General features: G+C 61.4%; 2 protein-coding genes across 4 annotated transcripts; one reads left to right on the top strand and one right to left on the bottom strand.

The window, feature by feature from the left end:
* Nucleotides 1-40: 40 nt before the first annotated feature.
* On the top strand, nucleotides 41-4,655 carry NUDT18 (nudix hydrolase 18). 2 transcript variants are annotated; one of them, XM_086865604.1, is made up of 4 exons: nucleotides 41-59; nucleotides 1,724-1,901; nucleotides 2,626-2,839; nucleotides 3,949-4,655. In XM_086865604.1, the coding sequence occupies exons 2-4, from the start codon at nucleotides 1,746-1,748 to the stop codon at nucleotides 4,536-4,538; spliced, it is 960 nt and encodes a 319-aa protein (XP_086721730.1). In that variant the 5' UTR covers nucleotides 41-59; nucleotides 1,724-1,745; the 3' UTR covers nucleotides 4,539-4,655. The 2 variants fall into 2 exon arrangements, with proteins under 2 accessions (XP_086721730.1, XP_086721731.1); XM_086865605.1 differs by lacking the exon at nucleotides 41-59 and having other exon boundaries at nucleotides 1,743-1,901; nucleotides 2,647-2,839.
* A 521-nt stretch (nucleotides 4,656-5,176) lies between these two features.
* Nucleotides 5,177-15,530, bottom strand: FHIP2B (FHF complex subunit HOOK interacting protein 2B). 2 transcript variants are annotated; one of them, XM_086865167.1, is made up of 18 exons: nucleotides 15,372-15,530; nucleotides 15,238-15,331; nucleotides 15,041-15,119; nucleotides 12,891-13,060; nucleotides 10,647-10,751; nucleotides 9,886-10,008; nucleotides 9,107-9,277; nucleotides 8,825-9,021; nucleotides 8,640-8,748; nucleotides 8,313-8,389; nucleotides 8,017-8,206; nucleotides 6,961-7,130; nucleotides 6,765-6,884; nucleotides 6,599-6,689; nucleotides 6,376-6,519; nucleotides 6,052-6,192; nucleotides 5,873-5,973; nucleotides 5,177-5,786 (listed from the first exon to the last, which is right to left on the bottom strand). In XM_086865167.1, exons 2-18 carry the CDS (start codon nucleotides 15,280-15,282, stop codon nucleotides 5,681-5,683), a joined length of 2,139 nt encoding a protein of 712 aa, XP_086721293.1. In that variant the 5' UTR covers nucleotides 15,283-15,331; nucleotides 15,372-15,530; the 3' UTR covers nucleotides 5,177-5,680. The 2 variants fall into 2 exon arrangements, with proteins under 2 accessions (XP_086721293.1, XP_086721294.1); XM_086865168.1 differs by having other exon boundaries at nucleotides 15,414-15,490.
* Nucleotides 15,531-15,818: the final 288 nt, after the last annotated feature.

Genomic DNA, 15,818 nt, shown 5'->3' with positions numbered 1-15,818 from the left:
GGGACGGCCAATAGGCAGCGAGCAAGGGGGCGGGGCCGGCGCGGCGGAGCCCCGGCGCGGTGAGTGCGCGGCGCATGCGCGGGGCGGGGTGGGGGGGGGAGCGGGGGGGTGGTCCCGGAGCCCGCCCGGCGACCCCCGAGAGCCGCCCCGCTCCTGCCGCACCCCCCGAGCTTTACTGCGTCACCCCGAGGCTTCCTGCAGCCCCCCGACTCTTACTGCATCCTCCTGACGCTTCTTGCAGCCCCCTCATCCTTCCTGCATCCTCCCGATGCTTCTTGCAGCCCCTCACCCCTTCCTGCAGCCCCCCGACTCTTTCTGCATCCCACCCATCCTTAGTGCAGCCCCCCGACCCTTATTGCGCCCTCCGAGCCTTGCTGCAGACCCCCCAAAACCGTGCCCCCATTGCAGACCCCAAATCTTTACTGCAGCCTCCCTAGAGCACCCTGTGCCCCCCCAACCTTTCTTGCAGCCCCCCAACCCATTTTCTTCCTGCACCCTGTAGCCCCCCAAACCCTCCCCCTAAAGCCCCCCAAGCTCACCCTTACTTGCACCCTGTAATCCCCCCAAGCCCTCCCCTTACCGCAGCCCCCCAACCCTCATTGCAGCCCCCCAAACCCTCCCTTAATTGCTCCCAACAGCCCCCCCAGACCCATCCTGTAGCCCCCCAAGTCCCCCAGGCGCACCCCCAGCCCCCCCAGTGCACCCTGCAGCCCAGCTCGCCCCCGCTGCCCCCCGCCCCGTGCCCCCCGTGCCCCTCAGGCTGGGAGCAGCCCTGGGACCCCCAATCCCCCCCCAGCTCCAGCCCCCCCGGCACCCCCCAGCCCAGCGAGCTCTTCTACCCCAGCCCGGGCATCCCCCAGTCCAGCCGGCCCTATCCTCCCAGTGCCCCCCAGTCCAGCCAGCCCTTCCCCACCAGTATCTTCCAGTCCAGCCGGCCCATTCCTCCCAGTGCCCCCCAGTCTGGCCAGCCCTTTTCCCGCTATCTCTTCCAGTCCAGCCAGCCTTTTCCCCCCAGTATCTTCCAGTCCGGCCAGCCTTTTCCCCCCAGTAACCACCAGTCCAGCTACCCCTTTCCCCCCAGTAACCACCAGTCCAGCTACCCCTTTCCCCCCAGTATCCTCCAGTCCAGCCAGCCCTTCATGTCCTTCAGCTTCCCGTGCATCCTGCAGTCCAGCCAGCCCTTCTCGTACCGCAGCCCCCCGCGGCTCCCCAAATCCTGCCAGCTCTTCCCAGCCAGCCCCCTGTGCCCCCCTCAGTCCAGCCAGCCCTTCCCGTGCTGTGCCCCCCCATGTCTGCCCCAGTCCAGCCAGCCCCTGTCCTACCGCAGCGCCCCCCGGCTGCCCAGGCCTAGCGACCCCTTCCCCTTCCCCGCCTATTCCCCCCTGGGGGTCCCCCAGTCCAGCCGCCCCTTCCCCTTCTGCACCCCCCCCTGCATCGCCAAGGCCACCGAGCTCTTCCCCTGCTACGTCCCCCCCCAGCCCAGCAGACCCCTCCCCATTTACACCCCCCTGCACATTCCCCAGTCCAGCAGACCCTTCCCCTCCTCCAGCACCCCTCAGCCCCCCTCCCCGTGCACCCCACAATCCCTGGATCCCTTCCCTCACCACCCCCTGCAGCCCCCCCGGCGCCGCGGCTCTTTGTCCCCTCGCCTGCACGTCTGGGGGGTCCCCCCGCCGCCCCAAAACCCCGCCACGCCCTGAGCTGGCCCCGCTGCCGTCCCCAGCTGCCGCGGGACCCCCGCCCCCATGGGGGACGCGCCGGTGCCGGAGCTGGAGGCGGTGCTGGATGGAGGCGCTTGGGATGTGGGGACGACTTTCGAGGGGTCTCCTGCGCCCCCCGGGCCCGTCCGCCTGGGCAGGAACGTTTGCTACGTCGTGCTGGCCGTGCTCTTCAACCAGGAGGTGAGACAGCCCCCAGCCCCAGTGCCCCCCAGTCCAGGCAGGCCATTCCCCCAGCGCCCCCCAGTCCAGGCAGGCCATTCCCCCAGTGCCCCCCAGTCCAGGCAGGCCATTCCCCCAGCGCCCCCCAGTCCAGCCAGGTCATTCCCCCAGTGCCCCCCAGTCCAGCCAGGTCATTCCCCCAGTGCCCCCCAGTCCAGGCAGGCCATTCCCCCAGTGCCCCCCAGTCCAGCCAGGTCATTCCCCCAGTGCCCCCCAGTCCAGGCAGGCCATTCCCCCAGTGCCCCCCAGTCCAGCCACACTTTCCCCTCAAAACCCCCAGTCCAGCAACTCCAGTATCCCCCAGAACCTCCCAGTCCATCCATCCTTTTATTCCCAGTATATTCCAGTCCAATGATCCTTTTCTTCCTAGTACCCCCCAGTCCATCCATCTCTTTCCCCCCAGTACCCCCCAGTCCATCCATACCCTTACCCCCAGTACCCCCCAGTCCATCCATCCCTTTCCCCCCAGTACCCCCCAGTCCAGCCACCCTTTACCCCCAGTACCCCCCAGTCCATCCATCCCCTTACCCCCAGTACCCCCCAGTCCATCCATCTCTTTCCCCCCAGTACCCCCCAGTCCATCCATACCCTTACCCCCAGTACCCCCCAGTCCATCCATCCCTTTCCCCCCAGTACCCCCCAGTCCAGCCGCCCTTTGCCCCCAGTACCCCCCAGTTCCCCGCAGGACTCGCTGCTGCTGGTGCAGGAGGCCAAGCCCGAGTGCCGTGGCCGCTGGTACCTGCCTGCGGGCCGGATGGAGCCCGGCGAGGGCATCGTGGCTGCTCTGCAGAGGGAGGTGAAGGAGGAGTCGGGGCTGGAGTGCGAGCCCCTCACGCTGCTGGCGCTGGAGGAGAGGGGCCCGGCCTGGATCCGCTTCTCCTTCCTGGCACGGGCCACAGGTTTGTGTTCTTTGGTGCTCTGAGGGGCGCGGGGGCTTGGTGGGACCATCCCCATCTGGCCCCGTGATGGGAAGTGGCATCCCCGTGATGGGTTATCCCTGTGATGGGTTATCCCTGTGATGGGTTATCCCTGTGATGGGTTATCCCCGTGATGGGTTATCCCTGTGCCTGTGATGGGTTATCCCTGTCCCCGTGATGGGTTATCCCTGTGATGGGTTATCCCTGTGATGGGTTATCCCTGTGATGGGTTATCCCTGTCCCCGTGATGGGTTATCCCTGTGATGGGTTATCCCTGTGATGGGTTATCCCTGTCCCTGTGATGGGTTATCCCTGTGATGGGTTATCCCTGTGCCTGGGATGGGTTATCCCTGTCCCTGTGATGGGTTATCCCTGTGCCTGGGATGGGTTATCCCTGTGATGGGTTATCCCTGTGCCCATGATGGGTTATCCCTGGGATGGGTTATCCCTGTCCCCATGATGTGTTGTCCCTGTCCCTGTGATGGGTTATCCCTGTGCCCATGATTGGTTATCCCTGTGCCCATGATGGGTTATCCCTGTGCCTGGGATGGGTTATCCCTGTGATGGGTTATCCCTGTGCCCATGATGTGTTGTCCCTGTGCCCATGATGTGTTGTCCCTGTGCCCGTGATGGGTTATCCCTGTCCCTGTGATGGGTTATCCCTGTGCCTGTGATGGGTTATCCCTGTGCCCATGATGGGTTATCCCTGTCCCCATGATGTGTTATCCCTGTGCCTGTGATGGGTTATCCCTGTGCCCATGATGTGTTGTCCCTGTGCCCATGATGTGTTGTCCCTGTCCCCTGGCAGTTCCATGAAGTTTATCCCTGTCCCCTGCCAGTGCCGTGGTGGCTGTCCCTGTCCCCACCCCTGTGCCCACCCCTCAGTGTCCCCTGCCACCTTTGTGCCAGCTCACCTGTGCCCCCTGCAATCCCCGTGCTGGATTTTAGCATCTTTGTGCTGGGACATCGCTGTCCCCCACCGCCACCCCCCAAACCCCATCAGCGTCCCCTCAGTCGCACCTCGGGGGTCTCCACTCCCCACCAGCCCCTTCCCGCTGTCCCCCCATTCCGGGCCATCCCCTTGGGCGCAGGTGGGACCCTGAAGACCCTGCAGGAGGCCGATGCCGAGTCTCTCCAAGCCACGTGGTGGCCCGGGGACCCCCGTTCGCTGCCGCTGCGCTCTCTGGACATCCTGCCCGTGCTGGACCTGGCCGCCCGCTACCGCCGGAGCCCCGCGCACCCCGCTACGCTGCCGCGGGAGCTGCCCTGCTCCCCGCTCTGCCTCAGGCTCCTGCTGCCCTTCTCCAACGCCGCCGGCGACCTGTGGCTGCTGCTGGCCACCTCCGGCACCCCGCACCTGCCCGTGGTGGCCTGCGGCACTTCCCCCTCCGAGCTGCGAGCGGGGCTGCGCCCGCCGCTGCTGCGGCTGCTGCGGGACTGCCTGGCCTGGGAGCCCGAGCCCGCGGCTCTGGGGCTGCTGGGGCTGCAGCACCGGCCGGCCGGCTCTGGGGACACTGACGGCATCTGTTTTAACGTGGTGCTGAGCGTCCCCCCGGGGAGGCAGCGGGATGAGCCCCCCGAGCCCCGCGGGGCCGCGCTGCGCTGGTGGCCGGTGCGGGAGGAGCGGCTGCGGGGCCGCATCCTGCAGAGGATCCGGGCCACGGTGCCCGTCAGGAGTTAGGGCACAAAAAAGCTGGGTTTGGGAATAGGGTGGGGCTGAGAGGGACACGAGGGGTTGGGTGGTGGTCGCGGGGTGCTGAGAGCAGAAATAAAATAAACCTGGCTGCTGCTGCTGCTTCTTCCACGTCCCTGGCTGTGGTTAGAAGTGGGATATGGGGGGGAAATGGGGTTTTGGGGTGTCTGGAGAAAAATGGGGAGCGGGGTTTTGGGGTGCTTGGGGGAAATGGGGAACGGGGTTTTGGGGGAAATGGGGGAAATGGGGAGCGGGGTTTTGGGGGAAATGGGGAGCAGGGTTTTGGGGGAAATGGGGAGCGGGGTTTTGGGGTGCTTGGGGGAAATGGGGAGCGGGGTTTTGGGGTGCTTGAGGGAAATGGGGAGCGGGGTTTTGGGGTGCTTGGGGGAAATGGGGAGCGGGGTTTTGGGGGAAATGGGGGAAATGGGGAGAGAGGTTTGGGGGAAATGGGGAGAGAGGTTTGGGGGAAATGGGGAGCAGGGTTTTGGGGGAAATGGGGAGCAGGGTTTGGGGGAAATGGGGAGCGGGGTTTTGGGGGAAATGGGGGAAATGGGGAGCAGGGTTTTGGGGTGCTTGGGGGAAATGGGGAGCGGGGTTTTGGGGTGCTTGGGAAGAGGCACAGGAGGTGGTGCTGAGTCACAGCTTTATTGGAGCAGAGTCCCATCACCCTGGGGAGGGGCTAGGCAGGGTCTGGGGGGCACAGACCCCCACCAGACCACACACACATCACACACACGTCACACGTGTCACACTCCCCCTGCCACAACGCCAGGGCAGGGGACAATCGAGTCCTTGCAGCTGAGGGAGGGGCGCTGCCCCACACATCCCCCATTATTGCCTAAAAATTCCCTGCTGGAGCCTTGAGGGGCTCGGGGCAGCTCTGACAGCGCAGGGACGGAGCAGGAACCACCACCCAGGAGGAGCCACAGCAGCCACGGCTCCGTGCCCAGCACGGGCACCCGGCGTCACCTCGGGGCTGGCCAAGGCCACAACGAAGGACTCGGCTCCTCCTCGTCCTCCTGCGAGGTCCTTCCTGCAGTGCCACGGCCGCTCCTGGCTGTTGCAGGGCTACCAGAACGCGCGCTGGGCCATCCCCAGTGGCCACCACAGCCCGGCCGAACAGGGGGGGCTCAGGGTGGCCCCTCGGGTGGTCCCTTGACCAGGGCGATGGCAGCCAGCTCCTTGCAGAACTCCTCCAGCACCACCACCCCCTTGAACAGCACCGTGTGATCCATCCTGTGGAGACACGAGCCATGGCAGGGGCTCTGTGGGGTCCGGCCCCTCCCCAAAAGGGCATTTTGTCCCCTCCCCTCAGAACTCACTGCTCTCCCGGCACCAGCCCCAGGAGCTGCTGGCGCACCAGGAGCAGCTTGGCCCTGGAGTGGGGCACGCGCTGGAGCCGCTGCATCAGGTCCCCGATCACCTGGGGAGGGAGGAAAGAGTCACCCCCTGCCCAGGGGGTGTCCCCATGTCCCCACATCCCAACAGGTGACATCATTACCCTGACGAGGACAGAGAAGAGCGAGCGGCAGCCGGGGGCCAGGTTGAGGTAGGGGTCCAGCAGGTACTCATGGAGGTGGGGGTGGGGGAAGGCGGCCAGGTGAGACAGCACCGAGGTCACCTGCAGGTTCAGGCTGTAGGGCTGGGATGGGAACGGGGGGGGACGCTCAGGACCCGGTGTGGGGGTGACCCCCCAACATCCCCTCGTTCTGAGCCCATCCCCACCGAGCGCTGCCGATGCCTTTGGCCACTTTGTCCCCATCATGGGGGTCCTGGGGCTGGCACAGGGCAGAGCCCGCTGGGCACCCAGGTGTGTCCCTGGTACCTGATCCAGGATCCGGCTCAAACGGTCAAACAGCACCTTGAGGAAGTGTCCCTCGTAAAAAGCCACTGCAGGCTGACAGGAGTCCAGGGGCCGGGGGGACGAGGGCCACCCCCACGGGGCCGCGCTGGCACGGCACGCCTGGACCTGGCCGGGGGGGTGACAGCGGCTGAGAGCCAGAGCGGGGACAGCCCCCGGCCGGCTGGGGACCCCCCCAGGCACCCACCATTGCCAGGGCATCGTGCACGTAGGTGTCGTATCCGCCCTCCTCCATGCACGAGGAGGTCTTGGCCTCCTCGGGGACCAGGCAGAGGAAGCTGGAAGAGAGGGAGGAGAGGATGGGGAAGGGGATGCAGCCCCTCCATTCCAGCCCAGTCCTTCCGAACCCCTACCTGCTCACCACCTCGCTCGCTTGCCCCTTCCCCGATGGGGTCGATGCCGGGGAAGGAGTTTTTGTGGCCCCGAAGCCGTCTGGGAATCCGTCGGTGAAATAGGGATCCTCCTCCAGGTCCCTGAGCGGGGTCAGCGTTAGCGGGGTGGGCAGAGAGGGGCCGCCCCCCTCGCCCTGCCCCAGCCCCCCTCGCTCACAGCCCGTCCTCCTCGGGCTCCGTCTCGGGGGCCCCGCGCTCCTCGGGCCCGTGGGGGCCGCGCTGCAGGTAAGCCCTGGCCTCCAGGTTCCGCAGCACCAGGTTGTGAGCCACGTGCTCGTGAGGCTTCCGCAGGAGCTCCTCGAAGAGCCGCAGGCTGGCCAGGCTGATCTGGGCACGGCCGGCAGGGTGAGATCCCTGGCACGGCCAACACCTGGGGGTGCCACCCTCTGGCACTGCCACCCCCGGCACTGCTACCCCCGGCACTGCCATCCCCCAGCACTGCCACCCCCTGGTGGTGCCACCCCTTGTCACTGCCATCCCCCAGCACTGCCACCCCTGGCATTGCCACCCCCGGCACCGTCACCTCCTGGCACTGCCACCCCCCGGAACTGTCACCCCCTGGTGGTGCCACTCCCTGGTGGTGCCACCCCTTGTCACTGCCACACCTTGTCACTGCCACACCCTGGCACTGCCACCCCCTGGTGATGCCACCCCTTGTCACTGCCACCCCTTGTCACTGCCACACCCTGGCACTGCCACCCCTTGTCACTGCCACCCCCATCACTGCCACCCCCCAGCACTGCCACCCCTGGCACTGCCACCCCCTGGTGGTGCCACCCCTTGTCACTGCCATCCCCCAGCACTGCCACCCCTTGTCACTGCCACCCCCCAGCACTGCCACCCCTTGTCACTGCCACCCCCCAGCACTGCCATCCCCGGCACTGCCACCCCTGGCACTGCCACCCCCAGCACTGCCACCCCCAGCACTGCCACCCACGGCACTGCCATCCCCCAGCACTGCCACCCCTTGTCACTGCCATCCCCCAGCACTGCCATCCCCCAGCACTGCCACCCTTGGCACTGCCACCCCCAGCACTGCCACCCCCAGCACTGCCACCCCTTGTCACTGCCACCCCCAGCACTGCCACCCCCGGCACTGCCACCCCCATCACTGCCATCCCCCAGCACTGCCACCCCTGGCACTGCCACCCCTTGTCACTGCCACCCCCGGCACTGCCACCCGCGATGTCCCGGCCGGCCCAGCTGAGCTCACCTCATCGCACAGGTGGTCGCAGCGGTCGATGAGCTGGGCCCGCAGGGGGTGGGGGGTGTCCCCGGGGGTCTCGGGGTGCCGCTGGGGCCCCAGCAGGAAGAGGACGAGGCGGTGGAGCAGGGCAGGGGAGCGGAGCTGCCGCACCGTGCCCGTCAGCACGGCCGTGGTGCCCAGCACGGCCAGCTCTGACCTGCCGGGGGGACAGGGGGTGGGAATCCATGGAAAAAAGGGAACCCCCTGCTCCCGGCTCCCCGGAGGCTCCTGAGGAGCGGAACAGCCCGGCCAGACTCACTCACATCTGCAGGAGCTGCGGCTGCAGGATTCCCTGGAAAAACTTCTCCTCCACGGCCTCGGTGATGGCATCGGCCACGAGCTGCGGGGGAGGGAGGGGCTGAGAGTGGGGACCCCCCAGGACAAGAGGGCCCCGTCTTCAGGGAAGCTGAGGTTGGATTAGGTAGAATTTCTTCACGGAAACGGTGACTGGATGTTGGAATGGGGCTGCCCAGGGGAGCGGTGGATTCCCATCCCTGGAGGTGACGCGGCACTCAGCGCTCTGGGCTGCTGACAAGGGGGGGGATCGGGCACAAATTAATCCCAGGATTAATTAACCCCGCCATTCTCACCGGGTGGGCGCCCATCACCAGCTCATCCACGAAGTCCAGCCAGCTCAGGAACTCAGACAGGCTCTCCTTCCCGGGAAAAGCCCCGTCCCCGGCACCATCCCCCTGCGCCCTGCTCGGGACGGAGAACGCGGGGCTGTGACACGGCCTGGGGGGCACCCGGGACCCCCAGCCCGGCGCCCCCTCACCTCCAGCTGCCCCTGTCCATGGCGAGGACATCGGCGGGGTCGGTGCCAGCGGGCACGGCGCTGTAGAGGTCACAGAGGTGTCCCGCGAGCAGCTGGCACAGGGCACTGCCCCTCACCAGGCAGCTGGCAGCCGCCTCCTGCCGCAGCCCCGCCAGCAGCAGCAGGTTCTCCCGCGCCTTCAGCGCCAGCCGGCTCTTCTGCGAGGAACAGGACGGGGACACAGGGGTCATCACACGGCTGGCAGTGCCCGCTGGCCCTGAGGTGCCGCCCCTGCGGCCGCACCTTGCTCTGGCACAGCCCCAGCAGGCAGGTGACGAGGCTCCTGTCCCTGCGGGCCGGGGAGGGCTGCGCTGGAGGGGAGCTGGCAGCGGTGCCCGGGGGATGCTCCAAATCCTCCTCCCTGGGGCTGTCCGGAGGCTCCGGGGCTCTGCTCCCACCCAGGATGCTCTTTACCTGGAGAGGAATATGTTTTAATATATTATGTGTTATATATAAATTAATAAAGTATGTAAATTTAAACGTAAGTGTAGTAAAAATAGATGTTACATTTATTTTTTTTAATGTTATATTAATTTTTTTTAATGATTCCGGTTTTTTGAGTTTTGGTTTGGTTTTTTTTTACATTTTTTCTTGGAGGCACTCCTCCTGTGACAGCTGCTTACAGCACTGAAAACCTGTGTGGTTTATGGTGTGTATTGTAGGCAGCACCTTCCTCCTCCTCCTCATCCTCCTCCTCTTCTTCCTCCTCTCCCCTTCTCCTCCTCCTTCTCCTCATCCTCATCTTCCTCCTCCTCCTTCTCATCTTCCTCCTCCTGCTCTTCTTCCTTCTCCTTCTCCTTCTCCTTCTCCTTCTCCTTCTCCTTCTCCTTCTCCTTCTCCTTCTCCTTCTCCTTCTCCTTCTCCTTCTCCTTCTCCTTCTCCTTCTCCTTCTCCTTCTCCTTCTCCTCCTCCTCCTCCTCCTCCTCCTCCCCCCGCCCCCGAGGACCTTTCTGTCAGGGAAGAGGTTTCAAAACCCCAAACCCCCGGATCCCAACCCCCCGGGGGTCCCCCCACATTCCCACCTCCAGGATGTTGTGCAGCAGCCCGGGGTCCTGCTGGATTTTGGAGCAGAGCACGGCTGCGAGCTGCAGCTCCTCCTTGTCGGTGCCGGAGCCCAGGCGGTCCCCGCTGAGCTGGAGCAGTTTCTGGGGGGACAGGGCTGGGGATGTGGGGGGCTCGGGGGGTTCTGGAGCTGGAGCAGTTTCTGGGGGGACAGGGCTGGGGATGTGGGGGGCTCGGGGGGCTCTGGAGCAGTTTCTGGGGAGGCAGGGCTGGGGATGTGGGGGGCTCGGGGGGTTCTGGAGCAGTTTCTGGGGGGGCAGGGCTGGGGATGTGGGGGGCTCCGGGGGTTCTGGAGCAGTTTCTGGGGAGGCAGGGCTGGGGATGTGGGGGGCTCGGGGGGTTCTGGAGCTGGAGCAGTTTCTGGGGGGGCAGGGCTGGGGATGTGGGGGGCTCGGGGGGTTCTGCAGCTGGAGCAGTTTCTGGGGAGGCAGGGTTGGGGATGTGGGGGGCTCTGGGGGGTTCTGGAGCAGTTTCTGGGGAGGCAGGGCTGGGGATGTGGGGGGCTCGGGGGGTTCTGGAGCAGTTTCTGGGGGGGCAGGGCTGGGGATGTGGGGGGCTCCTGAGGGTTCTGGAGCAGTTTCTGGGGAGGCAGGGCTGGGGATGTGGGGGCTCGGGGGGTTCTGGAGCTGGAGCAGTTTCTGGGGGGGCAGGGCTGGGGATGTGGGGGGCTCGGGGGGTTCTGCAGCCCGTTGCCCACAGCTGGACACAGCTGGCAGCTCACCTGCACGGCCCGGTGCACGCTCAGGTAGTGCAGGAGCGGCTGCTGCAGCTGCCCCAGGACGCGGCTGAAGAAGAGCAGGACCTGCTGCCTCATCCCGGGGGGGTACTGGGACACGGGGACATCGATCACAGCCAGTCCCCAATTCCCAAATCCCACCCCAAACATCCCAAACCTTTCACCGGGATTGGCTCCATAAAAAAAAACCCAAAAAAAACCCCCAAAAAACCCCAAAAAACCTCAACAATTAATAATAAATAATTAATAAGATACATAAGAATAATAAATAAATAACAAATATTTCATAAATAAGAAATAAGAAATAAGAAATAATAATAAATAATATATAATATATAATAGATTATAGATGATATATAATTTAAAATTATATATAATAATTAATAATTTATAATTGATAAATAATAACTAATAACTAGTATAATAAATAACTAATAGCTTATCATCATCATAATCGTCATCATCATCATAGTCATAATCATCATCATAAAAATCATCACAATCATCATCATAATAATTAATTATTAATTTTAAATTAAATGGAATTCGTATTAAATAATTAAAAATTTAAATAATTAAAATTCAATTTTAATTTTTTTTAAATTTTAGAATGAATTAAAATTGAATTCTTATTAGAATAATTAAAATAAATCGAATTCTTATTAAAATAATTAAAATTAAATTGAATTCTTATTAAAATGATTCAAATTATTTTCCATTTTCCAGCATCACGGAGTTAAATTGATATAAATAATTAAATGATCAAATTTGAATTAAAATCGAATTCTTATTAAAATAATTAAAATTAATTGAACCCTTATTGAAATAACTAAAATGATTTCCCATTTCCCAGCATCACGCAGTTAATTATATTGATATAAATAATTAAATTTGAATTAAAATCGAATTCTTATTAAAATAACTAAAATGAAATTGAATTCTTATTAAAATAATTCAAATTATTTCCCATTTCCCAGCATCAGGGAGTTAAACCCCAGCACCCAAAAACCCCCAAATCCTCATGGGTGTGAAAAGAGCTGTGAGGTTCCACTTCTATTTCAATAAAAATCTATTTCTAGAGGCCTTGTTGCTATTTTTAGCAGCAAAAGGACGGCAGAATTGTTATATTTGTTATATATTTGGGCAATATTTACTTTTTTCTGTACCTGGCGCCTCATCCTGCAAAGCCAAGTGCCAAATTTTTAACCAAAAAAAGGAGTGTGTCAGATATTTTTAATAAAAACCCTTTTTTTGTAAGCAGGGATGTGCTGGGGTGCAAGATCCCAGAAAAGATCCCGGTGGGGAACTTGAGTGATCCAAGACATTCCCAAAAAATCCAAGTTTTCCCACACAAAAAGTCGATTTTCCCTAAAAAAAGCCAATTTTCCCCAAGAAAGTTAATTACCCTCCAAAAAAACCAATTTTTCCTCCAAAAAAGCCAATTTTCCCCCCAAAAAAGCCAATTTTCCCCCCAAAAAGTGAATTACCCTCCAAAAACCAATTTTCCCTCCTAGAAAAGCCCATTTTCCCCAAAAAAAAGCCAATTCCACCCCCCAAAAAAGTCAGTTTTCCCTAAAAAAAGACAATTGCCCCAAAAAAAGCCAATTTTCCCCCCAAAAAAGCCAATTACCATCAAAAAAAAGTCAATTTCCCCCCCAAAAAAGCCAATTTTCCCCCCCAAAAAGCCAATTTTCCCTGCAAAAAAGCCAATTACCATCAAAAAAAAGTGAATTCCCCCCAAAAAAGCCAATTTCCCACCAAAAAGCCAATTTTCCCCCCCCAAAAAAAGCCAATTACCATCCAAAAAAAGTCAATTTCCCCCAAAAAAGACAATTTCCCACCAAAAAGCCAATTTTCCCCCCCAAAAAAAAGCCAATTACCATCCAAAAAAAGTCAATTTCCCCCAAAAAAGACAATTTCCCACCAAAAAGCCAATTTTCCCCCCCAAAAAAGCCAATTCCTCCCCCAAAAAAAGCCGATTTTCCTCCAAAAAAGCCAATTTTCTGCAATAAAAGCCAATTTCCACCCCAATAAAAGCCCCAAGCCCCGTGAGCATCTCACGCTTCACCAACTCCCGTTCCCAATAAAAATGCTCCAAAATTCAGATTATTGGGGGGATCCACATAAAGCGGCTGGGAAAGGCCGTGGGTTCGGCCTTTCCCGAGGGATTTTCCCGGTTCCCCGCTCCCCTCGGCCTTTCCCGAGGGATTTTCCCGGTTCCCCGCTCACCTCGGCCTTTCCCAAGGTCGCCAGGGTTTCCAGCAGTTTGTGCTGGAGCAGGAATTCCAGGCACGGTCCCGGTTCTCCCGCCGGCCGCTGCCGCTCCTCGTACACCAGGATGTCCAAGAGCTGCCGGAGCCGCCACGGAATGTCCGTGCGGAGAGCTGGGGTGCTCTCATCTGCGGGGAGCAGCGGGATCCGGGGATTGGGGAAACTGGGATCTGGGGGTTCGGGATACTGGGGATCCAGGGATTTGGGGATCCGGGGATTCGGGATACTGGGATCTGGGGATCCAGGGATTCAGGATACTGGGATCTGGGGGTCCAGGGATATGGGGATCCAGGGATTCGGGATACTGGGATCTGGGGGTTCAGGGATTCGGGAAACTGGGATCTGGGGGTTCAGGGATCTGGGGGTTCAGGGATCTGGGGATCCAGGGATCTGGGGATCCAGGGATTCGGGATACTGGGATCTGGGGATACTGGGATCTGGGGATCCGGGGATTCGGGATCCAGGGATCTGGGGGTCCAGGGATCTGGGGATCCGGGGATTCGGGATACTGGGATCCGGGGGTTCAGGGATCTGGGGATCCGGGGATCTGGGGATCCAGGGATTCGAGATACTGGGATCTGGGGGTCCAGGGATCTGGGGATCCAGGGATCTGGGGATCCAGGGATTCGAGATACTGGGATCTGGGGGTTCAGGGATCTGGGGATACTGGGATCTGGGGGTCCAGGGATCTGGGGATCCAGGGATTCGGGAAACTGGGAATTGGGGGTTCAGGGATCTGGGGATCCAGGGATTCGGGATACTGGGATCTGGGGGTTCAGGGATCTGGGGATCCAGGGATACTGGGATCCGGGAATTTGGGGATTCAGGGATTCAGGGATATGGGAATTTGGGGATATGGGCATATGAGGATTCGGGATCCGGGAATTCGGGATCTGGGAATTTGGGGATCCAGGGATATGGGGATTCTGGGATTCAGGGATTCTGGGATTCAGGGATCCAAGGATTTGGGATCCAGGGATTCAGGGATATGGGGATTCTGGGATTTGGGGATCCAGGGATTCAGGGATAAGGGGTTTGGGGATTCTGGGATAGTGGGATTTGGGAACTCAGGGATACAGGGGTTCAGGGATACTGAATTTTGGGATTTGGGGATTCGAAGATCCTAGAATCTGAGAATTCAGGGATCCAGGGATTTGGGGATTCAGGGATCCCAGGACCCGTAGATTCATGGATTCAGGGATTCGGGGATTCAGGGATCCATGGACGGGGAGCTGCCGCAGGGATGCCCCGGTGCGGTGCCGGCCGTGCCGCTGAGGTTCTGCCGGGGCTTTTCCCTGCTCCGTCCCCAGATCCTGCTGCTCCTCCTCCGGAGCGGGAATGTCGCTAGATGGCAATGTGAGGATGGAGCAGCCGCTTCCGCTCCGGCCTAGGGCGCTGCCGGACATCCCGCTCCTCCCCCGGTGGGCACCGGAGACCCCCCGGCACGGCCCGGACCGAGGTCCCGCCGGGAATTGGGGCGGGGGGCTCTCCCAAGGCTGGTGTGGCAGCCTGTGGGGCGCTGCCGGCAGATCCCACCGCGGTGCCGGGGGGTCGGGGCTGGGCAGGGCACAGAGCTCCGCGTGGGGAAATGCTGCCAGCCTTTGGGAAGGGGCTGTGCCCGGTGCCAGGGCAGCCCTGGGCTCCTGTCCCAGGGCCCGGGGTCCCAACCCGGGCTGCAGGGGTTTGTCCCGGGACATGGGGTCCTGTCCTAGAACAAGGGGTCCTGTCCCGGGACAAGGGGTTCTGTCCCGGGACAAGAAAGAGATCCTGTCCCAGGACATGTCCCCTGAGCCTGCCCCTGGGTACAGGGATCTCATTCCCAGGCCGGGGACCCCGTTTTAGGACCCGGGACCCTCTCCCAGGACACGCGGTCCCCTCCCAGGATTATGGGATGGTGTCCCAGGGAATGGGGTCCCCTCCTAGAGCCCTGCACCCCCTTTCCTTGGGCACAGGGGCCCTATTCCCATTTGTAGGACACCCCGTTTTAGGGTACAAGGAGCTCTCCTAGGACAGGACAGCTCTGTCCCCACACTTTATTCCCACATGGCAGAGACCCCATTCCGGGAAACCGGGAAAAGTACCCCAAGGGACACGGAGACCCCACTCGCCTGTGGCCTCCAGGTAATAGCCGGTGATGCCCCTCCAGTGCTCGGTGAAGGCTTCCAGCAGGTCCACGCTGGGCTCCCGCTGCTCACACCGGGATCGGGGTCAGAGGGGCACGGAACCCCCCGCTCCCGCTCCCGGTCCCGGTCCCGGTCCCGCTCCCGGTCCTGTTCCTCCCTCGCCCCCTCCCGGCCCCGCTCACCGTCTCCACCGCCTGCTGCAGCAGCGCTCCCAGACGGCTCAGCATGGCTGGGACCCCCGGACCGGCACCGGCCCCGAGCCCGCAGCAGCTCCCGCTACCGGCCCCGAGCCCGCAGCAGCTCCCGGGACTGGCACCGGTACCGGCCCCGAGCCCGCAGCAGCTCCCGGTACCGGCACGGAGCCCGCAGCAGCTCCCGGTACCGGCACGGAGCCCGCAGCAGCTCCCGGTACCGGCCCCGAGCCCGCAGCAGCTCCCGGTGCCGCCCCCGCCGCTGGCACCGCCCCCGCCCGTCCCTCCCCCGGCGGCTCCGGGCGGCTCCGGGCGGCTCCGGGCGGCTCCGGGCGGGACGGGAGGGACGGGAGGGAGCGGAGGGAGCGGAGGGGAGGGCGGAGCGGCTGGGGAGGTGCCTTAGCCCTAAAAGTGCCCCGGGGAGGGGAGGGAGGGCAGTTCTGAATGGGGATGGACCCCGGGCACCTGGAGGGGAACAAACCCCCCGAGCACCAGGGTGGGGCAGCAACCCAGCCCGGATGGACCCCACGAATTCACACGGGTGAACTGACCCCACAAAGCCCATCCTGGGA

This window comes from Cyanistes caeruleus, chromosome 29, assembly GCF_971803275.1.
Source record: "Cyanistes caeruleus chromosome 29, bCyaCae1.hap1.1, whole genome shotgun sequence".
Lineage (NCBI taxonomy): Eukaryota > Metazoa > Chordata > Aves > Passeriformes > Paridae > Cyanistes > Cyanistes caeruleus.
This window is presented reverse-complemented; position numbering and strand designations above follow the sequence as displayed.